The sequence below is a fragment of the Theobroma cacao genome, chromosome 3 (assembly GCF_053813885.1).
Source record: "Theobroma cacao isolate CCN51 chromosome 3, ASM5381388v1, whole genome shotgun sequence".
In the NCBI taxonomy this organism is placed as follows: Eukaryota; Viridiplantae; Streptophyta; class Magnoliopsida; order Malvales; family Malvaceae; genus Theobroma; species Theobroma cacao.
The window spans coordinates 43,771,155-43,788,685 of NC_142641.1; the positions used below are offsets into that span (position 1 = coordinate 43,771,155).

General features: G+C 37.6%; 3 protein-coding genes across 3 annotated transcripts; 1 reads left to right on the forward strand and 2 right to left on the reverse strand.

Annotated features, from left to right (window-relative positions):
* Positions 1-251: 251 nt before the first annotated feature.
* Positions 252-3,559, reverse strand: ACR7 (ACT domain repeat 7). Its single transcript, XM_007039953.3, has 7 exons — positions 3,135-3,559; positions 2,480-2,525; positions 2,210-2,324; positions 2,022-2,089; positions 1,353-1,919; positions 1,159-1,263; positions 252-1,054 (listed from the first exon to the last, which is right to left on the reverse strand). Exons 1-7 carry the CDS (start codon positions 3,194-3,196, stop codon positions 692-694), a joined length of 1,326 nt encoding a protein of 441 aa, XP_007040015.2. The 5' UTR covers positions 3,197-3,559; the 3' UTR covers positions 252-691.
* Positions 3,560-10,495: 6,936 nt separating this feature from the next.
* On the forward strand, positions 10,496-13,341 carry LOC18606378 (ATP-dependent Clp protease ATP-binding subunit CLPT2, chloroplastic). The gene is made up of 5 exons (XM_007039954.3): positions 10,496-10,766; positions 10,864-10,902; positions 10,991-11,100; positions 12,537-12,716; positions 13,109-13,341. The coding sequence occupies exons 1-5, from the start codon at positions 10,543-10,545 to the stop codon at positions 13,255-13,257; spliced, it is 702 nt and encodes a 233-aa protein (XP_007040016.2). The 5' UTR covers positions 10,496-10,542; the 3' UTR covers positions 13,258-13,341.
* A 234-nt stretch (positions 13,342-13,575) lies between these two features.
* On the reverse strand, positions 13,576-15,427 carry LOC18606379 (MATE efflux family protein). Its single transcript, XM_018118463.2, has one exon. The coding sequence runs from the start codon at positions 15,276-15,278 to the stop codon at positions 13,764-13,766; it is 1,515 nt and encodes a 504-aa protein (XP_017973952.1). The 5' UTR covers positions 15,279-15,427; the 3' UTR covers positions 13,576-13,763.
* Positions 15,428-17,531: the final 2,104 nt, after the last annotated feature.

Below are 17,531 nucleotides of genomic sequence, written 5' to 3' on the forward strand. Positions count from 1 at the left end.
CTTTTGTCCATTTGAAAATCAACCATTTGTTCCGAGTGTTTTTTTGCTTTGATTGGTTCCAACTTGCTTAGGTGTTACTTCTAGATGTGGTGATTAAAGAAGAAGCATCTGGATGGATTACCCTTTGGGCAAAGGATTCCTTTTAATCTACAAGGGTAGGACCTTATGTCTGCATAATATTAATCAAAGGAAACACTAGATTCTCCCTTCAAACAAATGGACCCAAGCAGAAAATAGTAGACAGAAGTATATAGAAAAAATCAAGTCAACCATTATAATTAATACTTAAAAGTCGTTATGTACAAATGTTGTGTATAATAAACCATATTTTTCTTCTACCTAATCTTCTTTTCTCTCTGACAGCAACAAATCTATAGCACAATTCACAAACCCCACCAATATCCTTTTAACTTTTCCTGTGTTTTCCCTCTTCCCATTCAAATCTTCCCTTCCCCTAAACCAAGCATTGGGGGTAACAAAAAAATTGGTGGAGCTGCCTCCCAATCTTCTCTGTGTGGTTCTGTCTATTCAGCCAACCAAACCCAACTATAGCAACAACTATCACCAAATTCCACCTTTTTCATATGTACACAAAGGCCAAAGCCCAAACCTGAAGCAAAGAATATGCCACTTGCCAACCAAAGCGCAGTGAACAAATCTCCTACCAATTTGCTGCCTTGGAGTTTCCACTTCAAGAATAGGATTTAATCAAACCCAAATTGTACAGATTCCTTCTCACTAGGCTCCCAAGTGATAACAACACTGTCCCACCAACCCCTACTGCCTGCTCCTCCCTTTCTGCCTTTTGATGATAAATCAATGGCAATTCCTTTATTTTTAACTTCCCTAAACCAATCTTTTGTCTCACTGCTTCAATGATTTTGGGATCTGCTAGGTTTCCAATTGCGTCTGTTACAAAAAAAACGTTCTTAGCCATGTCCCTCGTGGTTGATATCTCGGCTCTTGTCACGTTAAGACCGTTTTCTCTAAACGTTCGGGTCACATCTGCTAATAGACCCTGCCTATCATCAGTGCATAACTCCAGCCTTACACCCTGAAATCACACAACTAATGCATCAGTCTTTGGAATATTGGACAAACATTAAAAATTAAAGATTCAACAGTCAAATGGGGAAATGACTTGGAATAGAAATATACCTCAGATGCTCTCCTTTCAACTGCAGCTTGCAAGCATTGGATCACACGATGTCTTTCAGGTTCTGAACTAATTGGGGTTCCATCTGTGTGCCTAATATAGAATTCCTGCAACAAGATTAAACAAATTGAAGTCAATAAACTGAAGTCATGTATCCAAAGTCTTAAAGAAGATAAATAATGAAACAATTAAGTACCAGATATGCATTATCCCCAGCTGTGTTGATAGTGGCATGAAACACAACATATTGCATATCTGTCAATGTGCAAACTACATCAAACAAAAGGTTGGTTCGATCCTTGGACTGAACATTCACAACTGAATAACCCCTTTCCACCCAATTTTGTACAGTGACCACAGGAGAATCTGCCCTATGTTGCAAAATAGGCTTTCTTTCATAGTCACGATCTGCAAACATCATTTGATGTAACCTTCTCTCAGTGTGTGTTACCGCCATAGAAACTGAAGTTTTCGCGCTACGAATATCATTATCTCCTTTCAAAACATTCCTTAATCGTGCTTCGATTCTGTCAATTTGCTGCGAGTCCTCAATAGGGGACCCTGAATTGCAGTCTTTTACATAAATTAAAGAGGCGATTCGACCATTATGAGTCCACACTTTAGCTTCTACCACATTGCATTGCAAGTCAGCTAAAACTGCAAATACTTCTGATAAAAGACCAACTCTATCCGTTCCCGTCAATTCCAACGCCGTTAAGCCATTAAACCCTTGGCCTCTATCGGGCTGAGTGGTCTCAAGGGACTGCAAAGCAGACAAAAATAAAATCAGTTTTATGGCAGATTAATCTACTATAAAGGGCATCCCATTATTAATAATAAAATAAAATTTAAGTGTAATAACTACCTGCTCAATGTAGCTAATAACACTCTCATCCGTTAATTTGTTTCCGTTTAAATCAGTCACATGGAAAACTGCAAACCCCAAAAGGAAAATGTTAGTAACAGAAATTTCAAGTAAGACCCAGAAATAGTAACATGCTAAAAGAACAAACTTGATTTCAAAAATCAATTTTTTTAGTAAAGTTAGCTTACCATCCATGAACCACTGGCCATCAGATGAAATGTAAGCCTTCTTAATTGAAAGATTCAGATCTGTTAAAACCTGAACAGCGTCTAACAAAATTCCGTGTCTTCTAGCACTATCAACCTGAGAAATCAAAGCAAGAGGAAAGAATGAGTCGAAGGCTTTGAAAAATCAAAGGGAAAAAAAGAGACCCATAAGTCAAAATTTTGGGCAATAATAAAGAAAAGACGACAATTTTTTCGGTGCGTTCATATTTGAAGGGTTTCGTGGAAGCTAACCTTGACAAGAGTCGCAGTGGGGCAGACGGTATTGTCGATCACGACCCTGTAAAAACAATAAAAAGCAAGGAAAGGTCAAGTCACGGAAATTCATTTCCTTAGTAAGGTTTTCTCAAATTTTAGAAGCAAGAAAGTTTAATGAAAGAGATCTTCGAAAAGTTTAAGGAAGGAAGATTTTGAAAGTTTCCGGAAAATATTAAGGAAAAAATGTCAAAGAATTATTATGAAATTTTGTGAAATGATAATATTTGTAAATTTGTAAATTAAAATTTGTGACTATCAGTTAAGGTTTAGAAATTAAAGTTTGCTAACTAATTTCGGTAAGTTTGGAGAGATATTGTTCCAAATTAGGAGGAAAGAGAAACCTCAAAAACCAGAAGAAAACAGAGACCTTGAATCCAGAACTGAGGAGAACACTGAAAGCAAGAGGAAACAAATGAAAAGAAATTGTTGGCTTTTAGAACATATGATCATGGTGAAAATCCAGAAACCAAAAAGAGCTCAAACCCAGACTCCCAGGAAGCACAAGTTATAAGGCAAAACCAACGGGAAAACCCACGACTGTTTCCTTTTGTTGCAAAATCACTGACTCACAAGAAAAAAATAAGTTGTGAAATTTTGTTTGATTTGAAAAGAAGAAACGAAGACTACAAACCTGGGAGTGCTCATCCTTCTAACAAGCTTCTCATATTCATCAAGACAAGCATGCCACTCCATTTTTCTCTACTCTTTCTTTCTTTCTTGTTCTTCTACTGCTTGGCTTGCTGTCTCTTGAAGAACCCAAAAACGATTGAAAACTTCACTAAAGAAACAGCTTCAAAAAACAACCCTTTATATGTCACGAAAGACCTAGGAAACCAACAACGCTCTTGGCTGAATCAAACAAAGCCAAATGCCAGATACTCTAAAAACTCTTCCACTTTGTATACCTTCGACTAAATCGCTATTAACAACCCCTACCAAACTCTTCCTTCTCTCCTTTCTGTTTTTCCTTGTTTTTGTTTCCTCTAGAAAAAGAACGAGTTACCAAGCGCAAAGCACGCCTTGTTCTTTACCCTCTCCTTCTCTATGCTCCTCTTTATATACATATATATATTTTAGATTAATTAATATTCTTTATTTTTTGTTTTTTTTAATTTTATATAATACCGAAACCACGCATCTATTATACGCAAAGAGAGAGGGGAAAATATAAAAAATGAAAGAGGGGAGGGTCGCATGGCGTGAGTAACGCCTGCCCGATGAGTCTGCCCGCGCTGACCAGGTTTTCTTACATCCAAATACGTTCTACTTCTACACACTCCCGCTGGTTACCTTTAATTACTGCCACGTGTCGCTTGATCCCCAATCGGGGTAGTTCATAAGTCCAGCTCGGATGCCACCTGTACTGAGGCCACTGCCCTTTTGCGTGTCTTCGACTCAAGAATGAAAGGAGGAGGGAATTCTTTGATAAACGGTGATGGATCTATCCACGTTAGTAACATGGGACCCTTCTTAGCTTGATAATTAAGTTTTTAATTTACCGACGGAAATTATGACGTCCGCACGTGACAACACCCCGCTCGAATCGGCTTTTTCTCTGTCACTTTTTTGGGCCGGTTTTCTTGTACTTCTCGGTGTAATGTAATCTTTGATCTTTACCTTGGCTTATAATTCCACTCGATTCCCCTTTTTACCCCTACTTTTTCCTGTTTTGCTCATTTTTGAATGGGTACATCCGTCTTTTTCACTGTTCTGATTCGTTAAGAAAATGTTTGGATCGATCGTACTTTTCCAAGAAGGAAGCTATGAAATCGAAGATTCCGACCCCATACGCTGGAACAAATCGTATTAGGCGACCGTAAGCACTAAGCATATTCATATTCCTTTTAAGAACTTTTAGTACGGTCACGATCTCTGAGAGGGCAAATTAGTCCAATAAGAAAAATATAAAGGTAAATCTCACGTGGTCGCATTTAATTGGTCGGAAGGCACAAAAACTGCGCGCATGAGTTTAGAGATAGTCGTGGAGGCACGCTTTCGGATTTATTATGTCTTGCTCCTTAAACTGAGGGTTTTTTATTTTTCTTTCTTTTTTAATAAAAAACTGATTTTTTGAATTGTTGAATTGACACTTGTCGATCATACAAGTGATGTCCTACGACATGCTGTCATAACCAACACCCCCATCCCGCACATAGGGCCCACTGTCTGCAAATCACGTGCATGGTTGTCAGAAAACATGTTCTCCGGTTTAGCTAGACCGTGTCTCGCACCGCTTCCAACGTGGCCGTCTCCACAGTGAAGCGTTGGCCACACCAAAAACAAAAAAAATAATACCGTCATTTTTAAATCAAACTCTCCGTTGAAGGTTTAACGCCTCACGATCATTGAACCACGTTTGCCTCACGACGCTGCCACGTGGCAAGTAGGGCATTGAATACTTTCGAGTCTCTTCCCTCCAAACGTGCGTTGCACTAACCGAAAACCGACAGCTGTTAATGTACTAAACGACGCGTCAGTTAAAAGTGACAGTTGTTGGCGGTTAAAACTTGAATTAAAAGTCTATCCCCAAAACCAAAGGGGACCAGCTTCGGGTTCGGGTTTGGCGGGAAACCGGTGACGTTCCCGCCAAACTGGGGACGGCAGTGGGGGCCACGTCATCGCGGAGATATCCACATCGATAAAGGAAGAAAAACTATTTTATTAGTGGAAGAAAAGAAAAAAAAGCAAAAGGGGCCCAACGTGGCCTGACGTGGAAAAGTACGTAGGATTAGGAAGGGCGAATAACTCTAAGCATAAATTGGCTACAGTTGGTGGCCTTTTGAAGCAACGAAGGGTCTGGTACGAGGAGAAAGTGAAGAGACACGTGGATGACAGCTCAGCACGTCGGTAGCTGGGTCCTTTCTTAATTTTTTTTTTAAATTTAAATTCAATCTTTTAAGGAAATTCGGGCTTTTCTTCTTTTTTGTGGTGGTCGGGGACGGCCTGGCCTTTTTGACCGTTATGGAACCTTTTTGGCGCTAAATTCGAAATGGGATTCACACATTGGAGGCGGGAGTTAAGTGGGACGTGGGTTAGGATTAGATACAGCGGCGCCGCAGATCTCTCCGTGAGACACTCCAAGCATGTTTTCTTGTGACGTGATTAAACATGTAGGACTAAACTAGTTCCAAGTAAAAAAAATCGATATTTGTGAAACAAATCATAGTTATTTTATTTTATTTATTTGCCCAAATCTTTAATTTGATTGAGCATTGAATTTGGAATGGTTCTTACTCATTTTGGGACATTGCATGCTTCTTCACGTTCCATAGTCAAAGGCTTCTAAATTCTCTCAACCAAAAGATCTTGGCCGTCAAATTAGGTTCCTGTTTTAAGAAAAAAATGATTTGGTCAAACATTGTGCATGTGATGCTCCAGTACTAGTCTCAGTTCATGCTTCGGCCATTATTTTTAAGCAATGGCCTGGGCTGATGGCTTCATTGTCTTTCTTTCTTTAAAGATATAAAATTTACAAAATCAATAGAATATATAAAAATAAATATTTAACATCACATAATCTGATTTAGTAAGTAAATAGTACTATTAATCATCCAGCAGATTAAGTTGCACGTTTCTATCCTTCACACAAGATGGATCGCAGTAGTATCCATTAATAATATTTTCACTTTCCCAAAAATCATGTTTTAAGGTATGACAAAGAAATTTCAGAACACGTGGATTTTATTTGGTTCGGTTTTTACTTGAATGGAAAGCAAAAGACAGCAACATTCATTTATTGTTCTTCTGAAACTAGGTCGTTTCAATCACTTTTAACACTTATGGTTACTATCAAACGTGTTTTTTGAGTTTGAGACAAATTCTAATTAAAAAGCCCGTAAATTCTGAATCAAAGAACAATCTTTTTTTTTTTATAAAAAATCTAAAATGGAGCACATGGGTATTTATGTAATCCTGATGGCTACCTGTGAATTAAAAAAAATGTTGACCATTTGATTAAAAAATTAAACACGCTGGCGTATATTCTTATGCTCTTGAAAAAGATTCCCCATGATGACGGAGGGTTTGCTTGATAAGGCCACTACAATTTCGGACAACAACTGATTGCTTATATCACCGTCTGATCTGAATCGGGGGGCAAATATTTCCACTTCGGAGCAAGCACTGGAACGACAGCAGAGACCCAAGAAAACTTAAACAGAAAGCAAACAAAGTTTTTACAGGATCTGGCTTGCCTTGCAAGTCTTGGTTTGTAATATATATAACTGACCTATTTGAAAAAAACATTTTAGAAATGGAAAAAATCTATGGAATTGAGTCAATTGACTTGATGACTCAACTGACCCACTTTTTTTTTTTTTTTTAAATTGATTAGGACCAAGCTCTTTTGATTTCTTGAGGTTGAAGCACTTTAGGGCATTGGGGGGGATTTGAAATGGTTTAATTTTTACAACATTATTTAAGCCTCCTTGGATGGTGACTTCCACGTTTTGACTGTGTGTTTAAAATTATTAATCGGTTGGCTATCACTTATCATCATCCAGAGAAGCTTTTGTTACATTGATTATAACTTGATAAGAAAGGGTTTTTTCTTTTGAATCATTTTTCTTTTATTTCAAATGTGATTAATTATGTATAATGTTAGTTTATGTTATCTTGTGTTACCAACACCTAAATAGACATTATATTGGGAAAAAAAAAAAAGAGGGAAAAGGTGAATTGCATGATTATAGCAATGTAATAACAATTTTCTTTTGATTTATTTTTGTCACATACTCTAAATGGAAGACACAAGAAGGCATAAAAATCAATTTATTTTCCTTCTTATTTTATTTTATTTTTCATTAACGCTAGTTTCTACTTTCTTTTCCAAAATAAATGCAAATGTTTACTAATTTCTCAACAATGAATCTAACTCTTTATTATGAACCCTAATGAAATTAATGTCATTAACATTTAACACCACACTTTTTCGACATGTTTGTTTTTTTTTCTTGCCTCTTGGTGAAGCTTGTGAATAAGTTAGCTTCTCATCATCAAGATGCATACAGCTTTACAACAAAGAAAAAATAAATGCAAATAAATGGGCACTTTCATGTTTATGAAGGGGTTATTAACATGTTTTCATTTCTTTTGCATCCCATAGTGTAGAACAGTTCATTCATTGATAGTCGATAGATGCTGGCAGTTATTACATCAAGTCGGGCCAGCTGGAAAAAAGAAGAAAGATCTGGTTGTTGAGGGGAGGAAAACTGATTTGTCAAAGCCAGAGGCAGAGGCAGAACCCATAAAGAAAATGCTGCAAATTCAAGTCAATTTAGGATGGGGACTTTTGCCCTGTCCTAAGGGGTTTGAGGGATGTGGGCCTTTTGGCTCCCTTTCACAAGGCATCGAATCCAATAGCCTACTCATGATGTACCCCTTAGGAGAAAAGTTCAAAATGAAAAAAAAAAAAAAAAACCAACAACAAAGTTTGATCAATATTTGGGCAATCCATCCAATAGCAAATCTTGATATATATTTTTTTCCTTTTTAATGATTAGGCATGAAGTTTTCAACAAGTCCCACCATTTTTTTAACTAAGTAATTATAATAGGGTGATATGAAAGTGACAAGTTTCTTCATTGTTCGTTGTAAAAAAAGATTTGTAGCAAAGATACCTTTTTTTGTTCCCACTAGAATTTTTCTTTTGAATTGCTTGATTTGATGTTATCTTTTGTTTATGTAATACTAAGGAATTGAATCAAAGTAAAAATAGACAATACACCATATCATTATAGTAAAATGTGAAAAAAAAGGGGGTAAAAACCATACTTAATTTGTAAAATTTTTCCAAGGAGTGAAAGTGAAGCAATGAGTGGTTAGCTATGTGTTCATATGTCTTGATTGATAGGCGCAATCATTAATAATGTTTTACATGCAGTGACATGAGAATGACCTAAGACGATCCTCATTTCCCTTTGGTCATGCTTTCACGCCCCCGCCTACGGATGCAACTAAATTTCCCACCGCCTCAAGGCTGACATTTTTGTATTTTAGTTTAATTTGAATAACAAGGATATTCCCTCATTACATAATTTTGATTGCAAAACTAGTGAAAAATGTCTTCTGATATAACCCTTCATTTAAAATCGATGACTTATATTTATTGAGTTGGTATAATCACATAAAAATACGTAATTTCACACTATAATTAAGAGAAGGTTCGTTATTAGGTAAAGTTGCTTTTTAACCAAGTTTGTATTTTACTTCTTTTTTTTTTTTTGCTTAGCTCATGGAGGTATTATACTTTAATCAATATATAAAAAAAATTGAAATACTGGAATGATAACATATTTGGGTCAATTTAATTAATCTAGTTATTATCTTAATCTGGAATGCATTGTTGCTACGTGGCTTTGTTATATATGGTGTTTATAGCCGTCAGGGAAACAGGTTGGCAGACAGGTGCAACTAATTGCATTTACTAGGATAACTCACTTTGTAAGTAACACTTGTGCCAGATGTTCTTTTTGATGTGTGATGAAGACAATATTGTCTGTAATTGTTGAAAGTAGCAATTCTACTTGAAGAGGAAGATATCCCCTGATTTTCTATCTACCTAAACTTGTATTAAGTAAGGGCATTTTGAGGTCATCCCGAATCCCACATACGAAAGAAAAAAGAACATGAAATTCGATAATTATATGTATGTATGACAAGCAGAAATTACACGTCCAAAGGTGAAGAGGGCCCCATTCACGAGATCTGGTAGGTGCTGCACATGCAGCAGATTTTTGCTGTCCTACCCAGCTCCAAGATCTTCTTAGTTTAGAGCGAAAGGAAGAAAACATAGCCTTCTTTCTAGTTCCAGTTTGACCAACCGGCCTAAACATTCCCTGCTACTTTTGAAGCCTGTGGAGCTCCCTCTAAACAGTTAACAGGCCTGAATATCCCAAGTGGGAACCACTAGATTGCTCACAGTTTTTCTTCAATTGGTGCGGTACAGGCAGGCCTGAAGCTGAGAAGGAGCCCACAGTCCCACAGGGAAAGGCTGTTGGCACTTGCGGCTTGCCCTTCAAAGGTTTTTTTTTTTTTTTCTCAACTGTATAAGATCAGGTGGGTAGATTGACAAAATCATGACAACAGAAAGGGTGTGTTTTTTCGGCACACAAAATTGAACCTTGATTAAGCTTGAGTGGTTCCCTTAAGATCTTTGATTAGGTCTCCTCCCCACCTGCTGCCTAATCACGTAGCATCTCACATTGTTTATCAATGAATTCATGTCTTAAAGAAGATAACACACTATCTTTTTAGACAACATGGGAGGGAAGGGGGGGGAAGATGTTCGTTTTTTGAACCCTTAATCTACGTTGCGGCTCCAACGTAATTGGCGGCATAAGAATGTTAAATTTGGTTGGGTACAGGGGAAGGAACTCAACTTTGGATTCCCCCCAATGGGTAGTAAGCACTACATGTGATTTGAAACCTGAAAATGATGGATGTGTTAAGAGGGGGTTTGGTTTTCTTTCCGCTTTTACTTCTGTCGCTGGGGAGATTCTTCTGATCACGAGCAATGTCGGGTACAATTAAAAGTGGCATTAAGGAGGGAAGCTTGCCCAAGAGTATGAGCTTTGTTCAGATAAACCCACAAAAATGGTTGGTGGGCCGGAAAATAAACGTTCGGTCCAGGCTAAGGTTTAGGCTCAGCTCAAACCCAATATCGATATTGCTCCTCTCTTTTTCTTTCTTGGGCCAGAGACTGGAGAGTGCCTCCTGCTGGATACCCACTCAAAAATAACAGTAACTTAATCAAGATAGATAATATTGACAAATCATTAGTTGAAGTATGCTATTCGTTCAATAAATATTTTATATGATAAAAGTAATTTAGTTGGCATTAAACAAGTGATCAATAAATAGAATTATGTAGTTGATTTATTTTTTGCCCAATTTTGTTGAGGAAGTGAGTTTGGAAAATACAAGTATAACACTATCAGGCTTGAATACGGTGTCGTTCTCGTTTATTATATTTTTTCGCCTATCCGCAATTTTCCTCATATCCAAACCCTTTATTCTAGTTTCTAGCCAAAAAAAAAAAAATGGCAGCTACCCACTGTCTCTCAAAACCAGCAACGGTCACTCCAGTTATCACCCAATCCGAAAACAAATCAAAACCCAGTTCATCTTCTTCATTTCTAAAGCCCCACGGTCTACAAAGTCCATGGCTTGGCATCAAACTTTCTCTTCGATCATCAAAACCTAGACCCCACTTGCCCAACCACCGCCCCATCACTGCCACTGTCTCCTTTAGCCTCCCCACTGCGTAAAATTTCTCATATCCTACTTTTCTTCATTAGGTTAAACTTTAATTTCAGTTTTATTTTGTTGGTTTTTTTAATGTAATTTTATTGTGGTTGCAGGAAGCCAGACAGGGTTGCTTCCACTGAGAAAGTTCCCAAGTAAGTTCAGTTTGTTTGGATTTTAAAAAGATAAAATTTTCATTCCTTTTCGGGTTTTTATTGAGATATTGAGTGAATGGAAATACAGATGGTCAAGGAGGGCAATAAAGTCATTTGTTATGGCTGAGTTGGAAGCGAGGAAGCTCAAGTATCCTACTACTGGAACTGAGGCTTTTCTCATGGGCATTTTGATTGAAGGTAATCACTAATCACATTTTCCACTACCCATTTGAAGTTCTTTTAGTTCACTTTTCCGGTGTTAGTAATTTATGTGCTTCATTGTCATCCTAATGTTTTAGCACTTGCAATAGGTATGGGACAATGAGAAACATCAACATGCATTTTAAATCAAACTAAGTTGAAAACAATGTGTGATCAATGATAATGTTGGTCATTATTGAAAATGAGAATCAGCATTATTGAGAAGTGAGCTACCATGGGTCAATGGGATACGGAAGTTTGGAATTAGCATGATTACTTTCATCAAGCAAAACATTCACTTTGTTACTTTTCAGTGCTGCCTTAGTTGGTAGGTAGCATCCTTGCATGATAAGCAAGTGCCTCTGAGCCAAAATTTGGCGACATCCTTGTCTTCTGGTTGCTCAATTAAATAAGAAACCCTTTTCTCTTTACAGCTCAAAGCTGCCACATTAATTTAGTTACAAGAATGGTATTTCCCTGTAATGCACTGCAACAGCACTATTACTCTTTTTTGTGGGGGTCATATCAATAGTTTTCTTATCGTTAACGTCCTTGTTTTCTAATATTTTCATTAATTTCCCTTTCTTGATGGTGAATAACATGTTAGAAGTCATATCATAATCTTTCCATTGTCAAAAGGGGAAAAATTTTGTTCAACTGTGGCATTAAATAGACAGAGCGGGGCTAATACAGATAGTATAGTTAAATTTTCCGGGTATAGTCTTAGGGTTTTGCTTGCTAATGAGTGCCCTAGGTGCACTCTTTAAGATTACCATATTAATTAGTTCATTCTACTAATGCATTAAAAATCATCATATTAATTGTCAACTAGTGCATTTAATACAAGAATATTGTTATAAATAGTATCTTAACTTACCTTAAAAAGTGTCCTTGGTACAGTCGTAAGCAAAATCCATACCCTTATTGTTAGTAATGCCTGTATAGTTTTCAGGTTTTTAGGTATTAGTGATATGAAAGGGTTACTTTTATTAGAATGGCCCCTTTTCTAGTAAAAAATTAATGTTTCTAGTTATCACTTTTGCGGAAATAGAATAGAAATTCTGAAAGAGAGAAAAAGAAAGTGCTGAAATTCATATTGTTGTCAACTTCGTTATTGCTTTCATATGTTGGATTGTCTCTGTGCTTCACCAATATTTGTATCTATAAAAAAGTGATTGTAGAAAAACCAGGAATATTGGGGAGAACGTTGTGAAAGTGAAAGGATAATAGTTAATTTTGAATTTGTCTGCTATATTGAGGATTGCATAGTGTACATGTTTATGGTGCATGCATTTCTTTCAAGTTACACATTGGGTTCGCTTGAAATCCATTTTATCTTTGCATTAGGAAAATGCTCATCAGATGCATTACCTAATAACTCGTAACTCTGTTAGTGTTATATTATGCTATATTAAAGTTCATTTGTTCTGCAGGGACTAGTCTGGCTGCAAAGTTTTTGCGTGCAAATGGAATCACACTTTTCAAGGTGCGTGAAGAAACTGTCAAAGTACTAGGAAAGGCTGACATGTACTATTTCAGTCCTGAGCATCCTCCTTTAACAGAAGCTGCTCAAAGGGCCCTTGATTGGGCTGTTGATCAGAAACTAAAATCTGGTTAGTTTCCAGTATTTATTGTTAGTTGCTTTTGTGGCTGATTTTATGATTTCTTTATGCATTGATTATTATGTTGTATGTCTTGTAAACAAAGTAAGATGATTTGAGTGAATTAATTGGACCGTTACATGTTGTGATAAAGGGGATATATGATTCTATTCGCTCCTTATTTTAACTACGTCGAGTACATAGGATTTAGCCAAGAAACAGTGGTAATCTGGATGCCTCATAGAGTTTTACTAATCCCCTACGTCATGAAGATTCTGCATGGCTGCTGTTATTAGTGTGCATTGTCTGTTTGGTAAAATTCTTCTTCATGGAGCTTGTGATGGCTTTGTACATGGCATATAAAACTGTTGAGGGAACGCTGAAAGTCAATCTGCAAATTGCAGGTGATGATGGGGAAGTTACAACAACTCATCTGCTTCTTGGCATTTGGTCTGAAGTGGAATCACCTGGTCACAAGATAATGACAGCTCTTGGCTTCATAGACGAGAAGGCCAAGGAACTTGCTTCTTTAAGTTCTGAACCTGAATCTTAGATGGGTAATACTTGCCTTTGGCACTCATTGTGAGATGTAATTCTTTTAATTAGTGAATGATCAATCTATGCATCCTTTTAGTCATGATATTGCTTGTTATTGCCCATCCATGTGTTCATGAAACTTTTGCATGCGTAAAACAAACCTGGCATTTACTTTCCTGTTTTGCCTTTTTGCTCTAGCTATATCGTGAATGGATCATTTATAAACAAGACCATTGAATTCAGCATCCGAAGGGAGATGCTGAATTCTGCAATACTTCTTTAATACATTCTTCTAGATCATATAAAGCTCTTGCTATGTACAAGTTACCTCATCATAAATAGGCTTTCTCAATTGAATCAAGAGGCTGTGAACTGATGATTCATGAGGATTAAAAGATTCCTCTATATTACACTTAAAGGACGAAAACAGATAAGAGATAAAGAGGTCAGTGTTTTTATCAGTTTATGTATATGGAGCATGGCTTTGAAGCACTAACAAGCTTGTTGGGTTTTCTGTTTTTTTCATACTTCAGTAGGGTTTACTGTGTCAACAGTTTTGAGATTTCCATCTTCAACAACTGCCACATTAGAGGCAAGTATTTGTGCCTTACCAGCTTCTTCATGCCACTTTATTCTCACAACCATGACCAACAACAACGCCAAACATGTTACCATCCCAACTAAAAATCCTAGCAACAATCCATTTAGTCCAAGTGCAGTCTTGAAGGCTAAAACGACAGCCATCGGTAAAGCTAAGAGGTAAAACCCACCAAGATTAGCATACATTGCCAACCATGGCCTAGCTGTTCCACGGACGATTCCTCCACAAACAGCTAACGGGAAATTCACTACTTCAACCAGTGCCATTAGCAACATCATATTTTTTACACCTCTTAAGATTCCCTTATCATGGCTAAAGAGTGAGCCCCAAACACCTCTCGCTCCTACCATCACCATGGCACCAATGCAACCTGAAAGTGTGCTCACTGCCAATGATACATATGCTGACTGGCATGCGGAGACAGGCTGGTTTGCTCCAAGCTCATTGGAGACGCGAGTGGATGCACATGTGGCCAGCGACAGCATTACAGAGTAGAGCAAGTAGTCAAAGTTCAGGACGATAGCCATCACTCCTACTGCCTGCTTGGCATTTGGTAACCTCCCCGTAAGCAAGACCAAAATCTCATAGCACCACCATTCAAGGCAGGTTGTGAGACAGCATGGCCCGCTGAGCTTGAGCAGCCTAAGCCAGTCCTGAACACCTTGATCCCACCATCCTCCTTCCTTCCACTTTCCTCCCTTTCTATTTTCCGCTACCAGTACATACAAGACTAAAAGGATTGCAGCTATGAGATCACTTATCCAGATAGCCATTGAAACTCCCTCGAGACCCTTAGCTTTTGCAAGAAAGATGTTGATAGGGATGTGAAAAGCAAGCGCTAAAGCTGAACTAAACATTATGGGAATAGTTATGCTTTGTGAGCTCAAATAGGCTTTGAGAGGACATAGCAACGAAGTGACAACCAAATCAGGGAGAAGATAGAAAAGATATGTCTTTGCAACAGCAGAAATGTCTTCTTTTTGGCCAAAATGGACTAAAATTTTGTCAACATTAAGCCACAGGAAAGAAATAGGCAGTGTAGCAAACACTAATAAAGCAATGGCCATGAGAAGTGTCCTGTGAAGTAGCCTAAAGTTTTTAGCTCCAAAGGCTTGACCACAAACAGGTTCCATGGCACCACAAAGTCCGTTAAGGACAGAGAAACCAGTGACATTAGCAAAGGTGAACCCGAGTGTGCCACCGGCTAACTGGAGCTCTCCTAGCCGACCTAAAAATGCTGTGGTTACCGCTATCTTTGAAAACCATGTTAAGTTCATCGCCACCAAAGGAACTGCTATTCTTCTCTGTGTTTTCAGCTCTGAAAGCATTATCTGCATGAGGTTCGCTGGCCATCTCTGGGTGGGATTTGAAACTGAAGGTGACTGAGATGTTTTTTCAGTAGGGTTCTCTTCCAATCTTGATGTTGTAGACATCATTTCTTGAACAAAGATTGGTGGGGTTTTTCCAAAAATCCAAATATATATTTTGCTTAGGAGAAAGATGGGCAATCAGGGTTTCTTTAGATAAGATTGATGGCTTATTGCGAATGCATGAGTTTCGTGAGGGTAATTAGTTTCTGAAGGTGCAAGCGTGGTGGCTTTTTGTAACGGCCAATAAAGGAAGAGAGAGCTGGGGTGGTGGAATTATAGTGCGTGATGATAGTGCAAACGCCATCCATGCTTACATATCCTCTTCAAATCTCGTCAGATATTCCTGTCAGTTGTTTTCTGCCTAAGAATATATTACTTTTGCACTAGATTTCCTAACTGATTAAACAGGCTGCCTGTGAAACTTGAAATTCCAGAACCTTTCTCCCGCCTGATTCATTACTTAAGAGTAATATGTCCTGTAACCAGATGCTTTGCATGCTTTGAATTGTTCTTGAAGGACGAATATAACTTTGACACCAGGATAGTTGAAAAATCACCGCCATGTGAGATGCTGGAAAAAAACCTGACCTGAATATCGGCTACTCCTATCTCCACTAAACAAGATTCTTAACTAGGAGCAGCAATAGGTCAAGTGATTGTTATAGTCAAAAGATTTGCTTGCATTTATTTTATATCCAAGGGTCTACTCTATAACATTTTCCCTTACAGAGTAGGAGAATTGGTGCTGTCAATCAATGCAGTAAAAAAGTGGTAGTCTAGAATATCACATAGAAGAGACAACCATATTATTTCTGATGTGGTTTCATTTACCATTGTGATTATATCTAATACTTGAATGCGGAAAAGTGTAAAATATTCAGGGTGGGAGATTTGGTATAAAAGGTGGGAGCACTAATGTTGTGGTTTCCTGCTGGCTGATTGGCCTTTCAGGATGAATGCGTTGCTCAAATTCCATGCTATAAGGAATCAAAGGGGACTAGCTGGGCCACCATACCTAAGCTTTTTCTTTCATTCTCTAAAGTCACTAATAGTTTATTTTATATTCTTATCATCTCATATTTTGTCAGTATACACAGCACTTTAGTAATAACTTTTCTTCAAAGGAAAAAAGAAAAACAAGGTAAAAATTCTTGGTTTGGGACATATGCCTTCATTACCAGATAGGAGCTAAGTTTGGAGTAATATGATTTCTTTTCATTTTTCTGTCCTTATTGTAAATATAATCGGCAATCAAACCTTTTTACTTAACGTTTCTCTTTGGAGAAAAGAAAGGGAAAAATAAAGCAAATTATGGTTATCATTCTTGTCCTGCCTTCAAATGGGAAAAACACTAGTGAGTGGAAAGCCCTTGAAGATATCTAATTAAACACCCTGCTTTGTTTTGGGGTGGAGTCTGCAACACATAATATGATTTGATAATACACTGGTTTGCTTTGGTCTTGAATATGACATACAAAAGCATAGCAAAATGCAGCTGATTTTACCTATCTACATGTTTAGTTTGATGATTGATACTAAAAATACACAAATCAACCAAACCTTGTTTCACAACAATCTTTCTTCGCCTTTAGGACTCATAAAGTTATGATTTATGAATACTCCAAGATCAATATTTTAAGGACACAGGCAGTCACTCGTATCTATCATCATTCAGTCTCTCTTTTCTTCTTTATCTTTAAGCACTTTGCTTTCCACTTGTTTCCCATTCATAAAGCATGCATATCTCTGTACCTTAACTCTAGTTGATTGCTGTACATTTCCCATGTCTCTGCCTCTCCATGATTGATTACATCTGCATGTACCATTTCTGAGAGAGAGAGAGAGAGAGAGAGAGAGGGATGTGACATCAGACCCGAGACACATAGCCCACGCCTGGTGCAGTTAGGCACGAGAATATGAGCTTGAAGAATCAAGCTAGCTCTAGTGCGCATCTACTTATGATGGTGTGGATAAAATTAGTTACTTGTGTGCGATGGAGATCGATTAGATTCTAGACTGAATACTTTATGCAAGTGATAAAAACTGATGGATTAGCAGATAAGAACAAAAAAAAGGCTGTATAGTCTTTTAAACGAGTAATTATATGTTTAAAGGGAGGAATTAGTATCTGTTCAATGGAATCAATAATATTCTATTTGCAACTTTCTTAGGAATGAATGTGCTGTGAAAACCGAAAGCAGTGAATCATAGCAAGAAGGAATGTGAGTAGTGCTACTTCAACGGAAGAATAGTGGAAAGAAATGCTTTGATACAAACTGCTTACGTGATAGCCCTAGTTCACAGGCCTGAGAGGGATAA

Coding starts and splice junctions, on each gene's coding strand:
- LOC18606378 (XM_007039954.3), top strand. CDS start 10,543: ATGGCAGCTACCCACTGTCTCTCAAAACCAGCAACGGTCACTCCAGTT. Junction 10,903..10,990: donor TCCACTGAGAAAGTTCCCAA/GTAAGTTCAGTT, acceptor ATGGAAATACAG/ATGGTCAAGGAGGGCAATAA. Junction 11,101..12,536: donor CATGGGCATTTTGATTGAAG/GTAATCACTAAT, acceptor TTTGTTCTGCAG/GGACTAGTCTGGCTGCAAAG.
- LOC18606379 (XM_018118463.2), bottom strand. CDS start 15,278: ATGATGTCTACAACATCAAGATTGGAAGAGAACCCTACTGAAAAAACA.
- ACR7 (XM_007039953.3), bottom strand. CDS start 3,196: ATGGAGTGGCATGCTTGTCTTGATGAATATGAGAAGCTTGTTAGAAGG. Junction 2,325..2,479: donor CCACTGCGACTCTTGTCAAG/GTTAGCTTCCAC, acceptor TTGATTTCTCAG/GTTGATAGTGCTAGAAGACA. Junction 1,920..2,021: donor TTATTAGCTACATTGAGCAG/GTAGTTATTACA, acceptor TCTGCTTTGCAG/TCCCTTGAGACCACTCAGCC.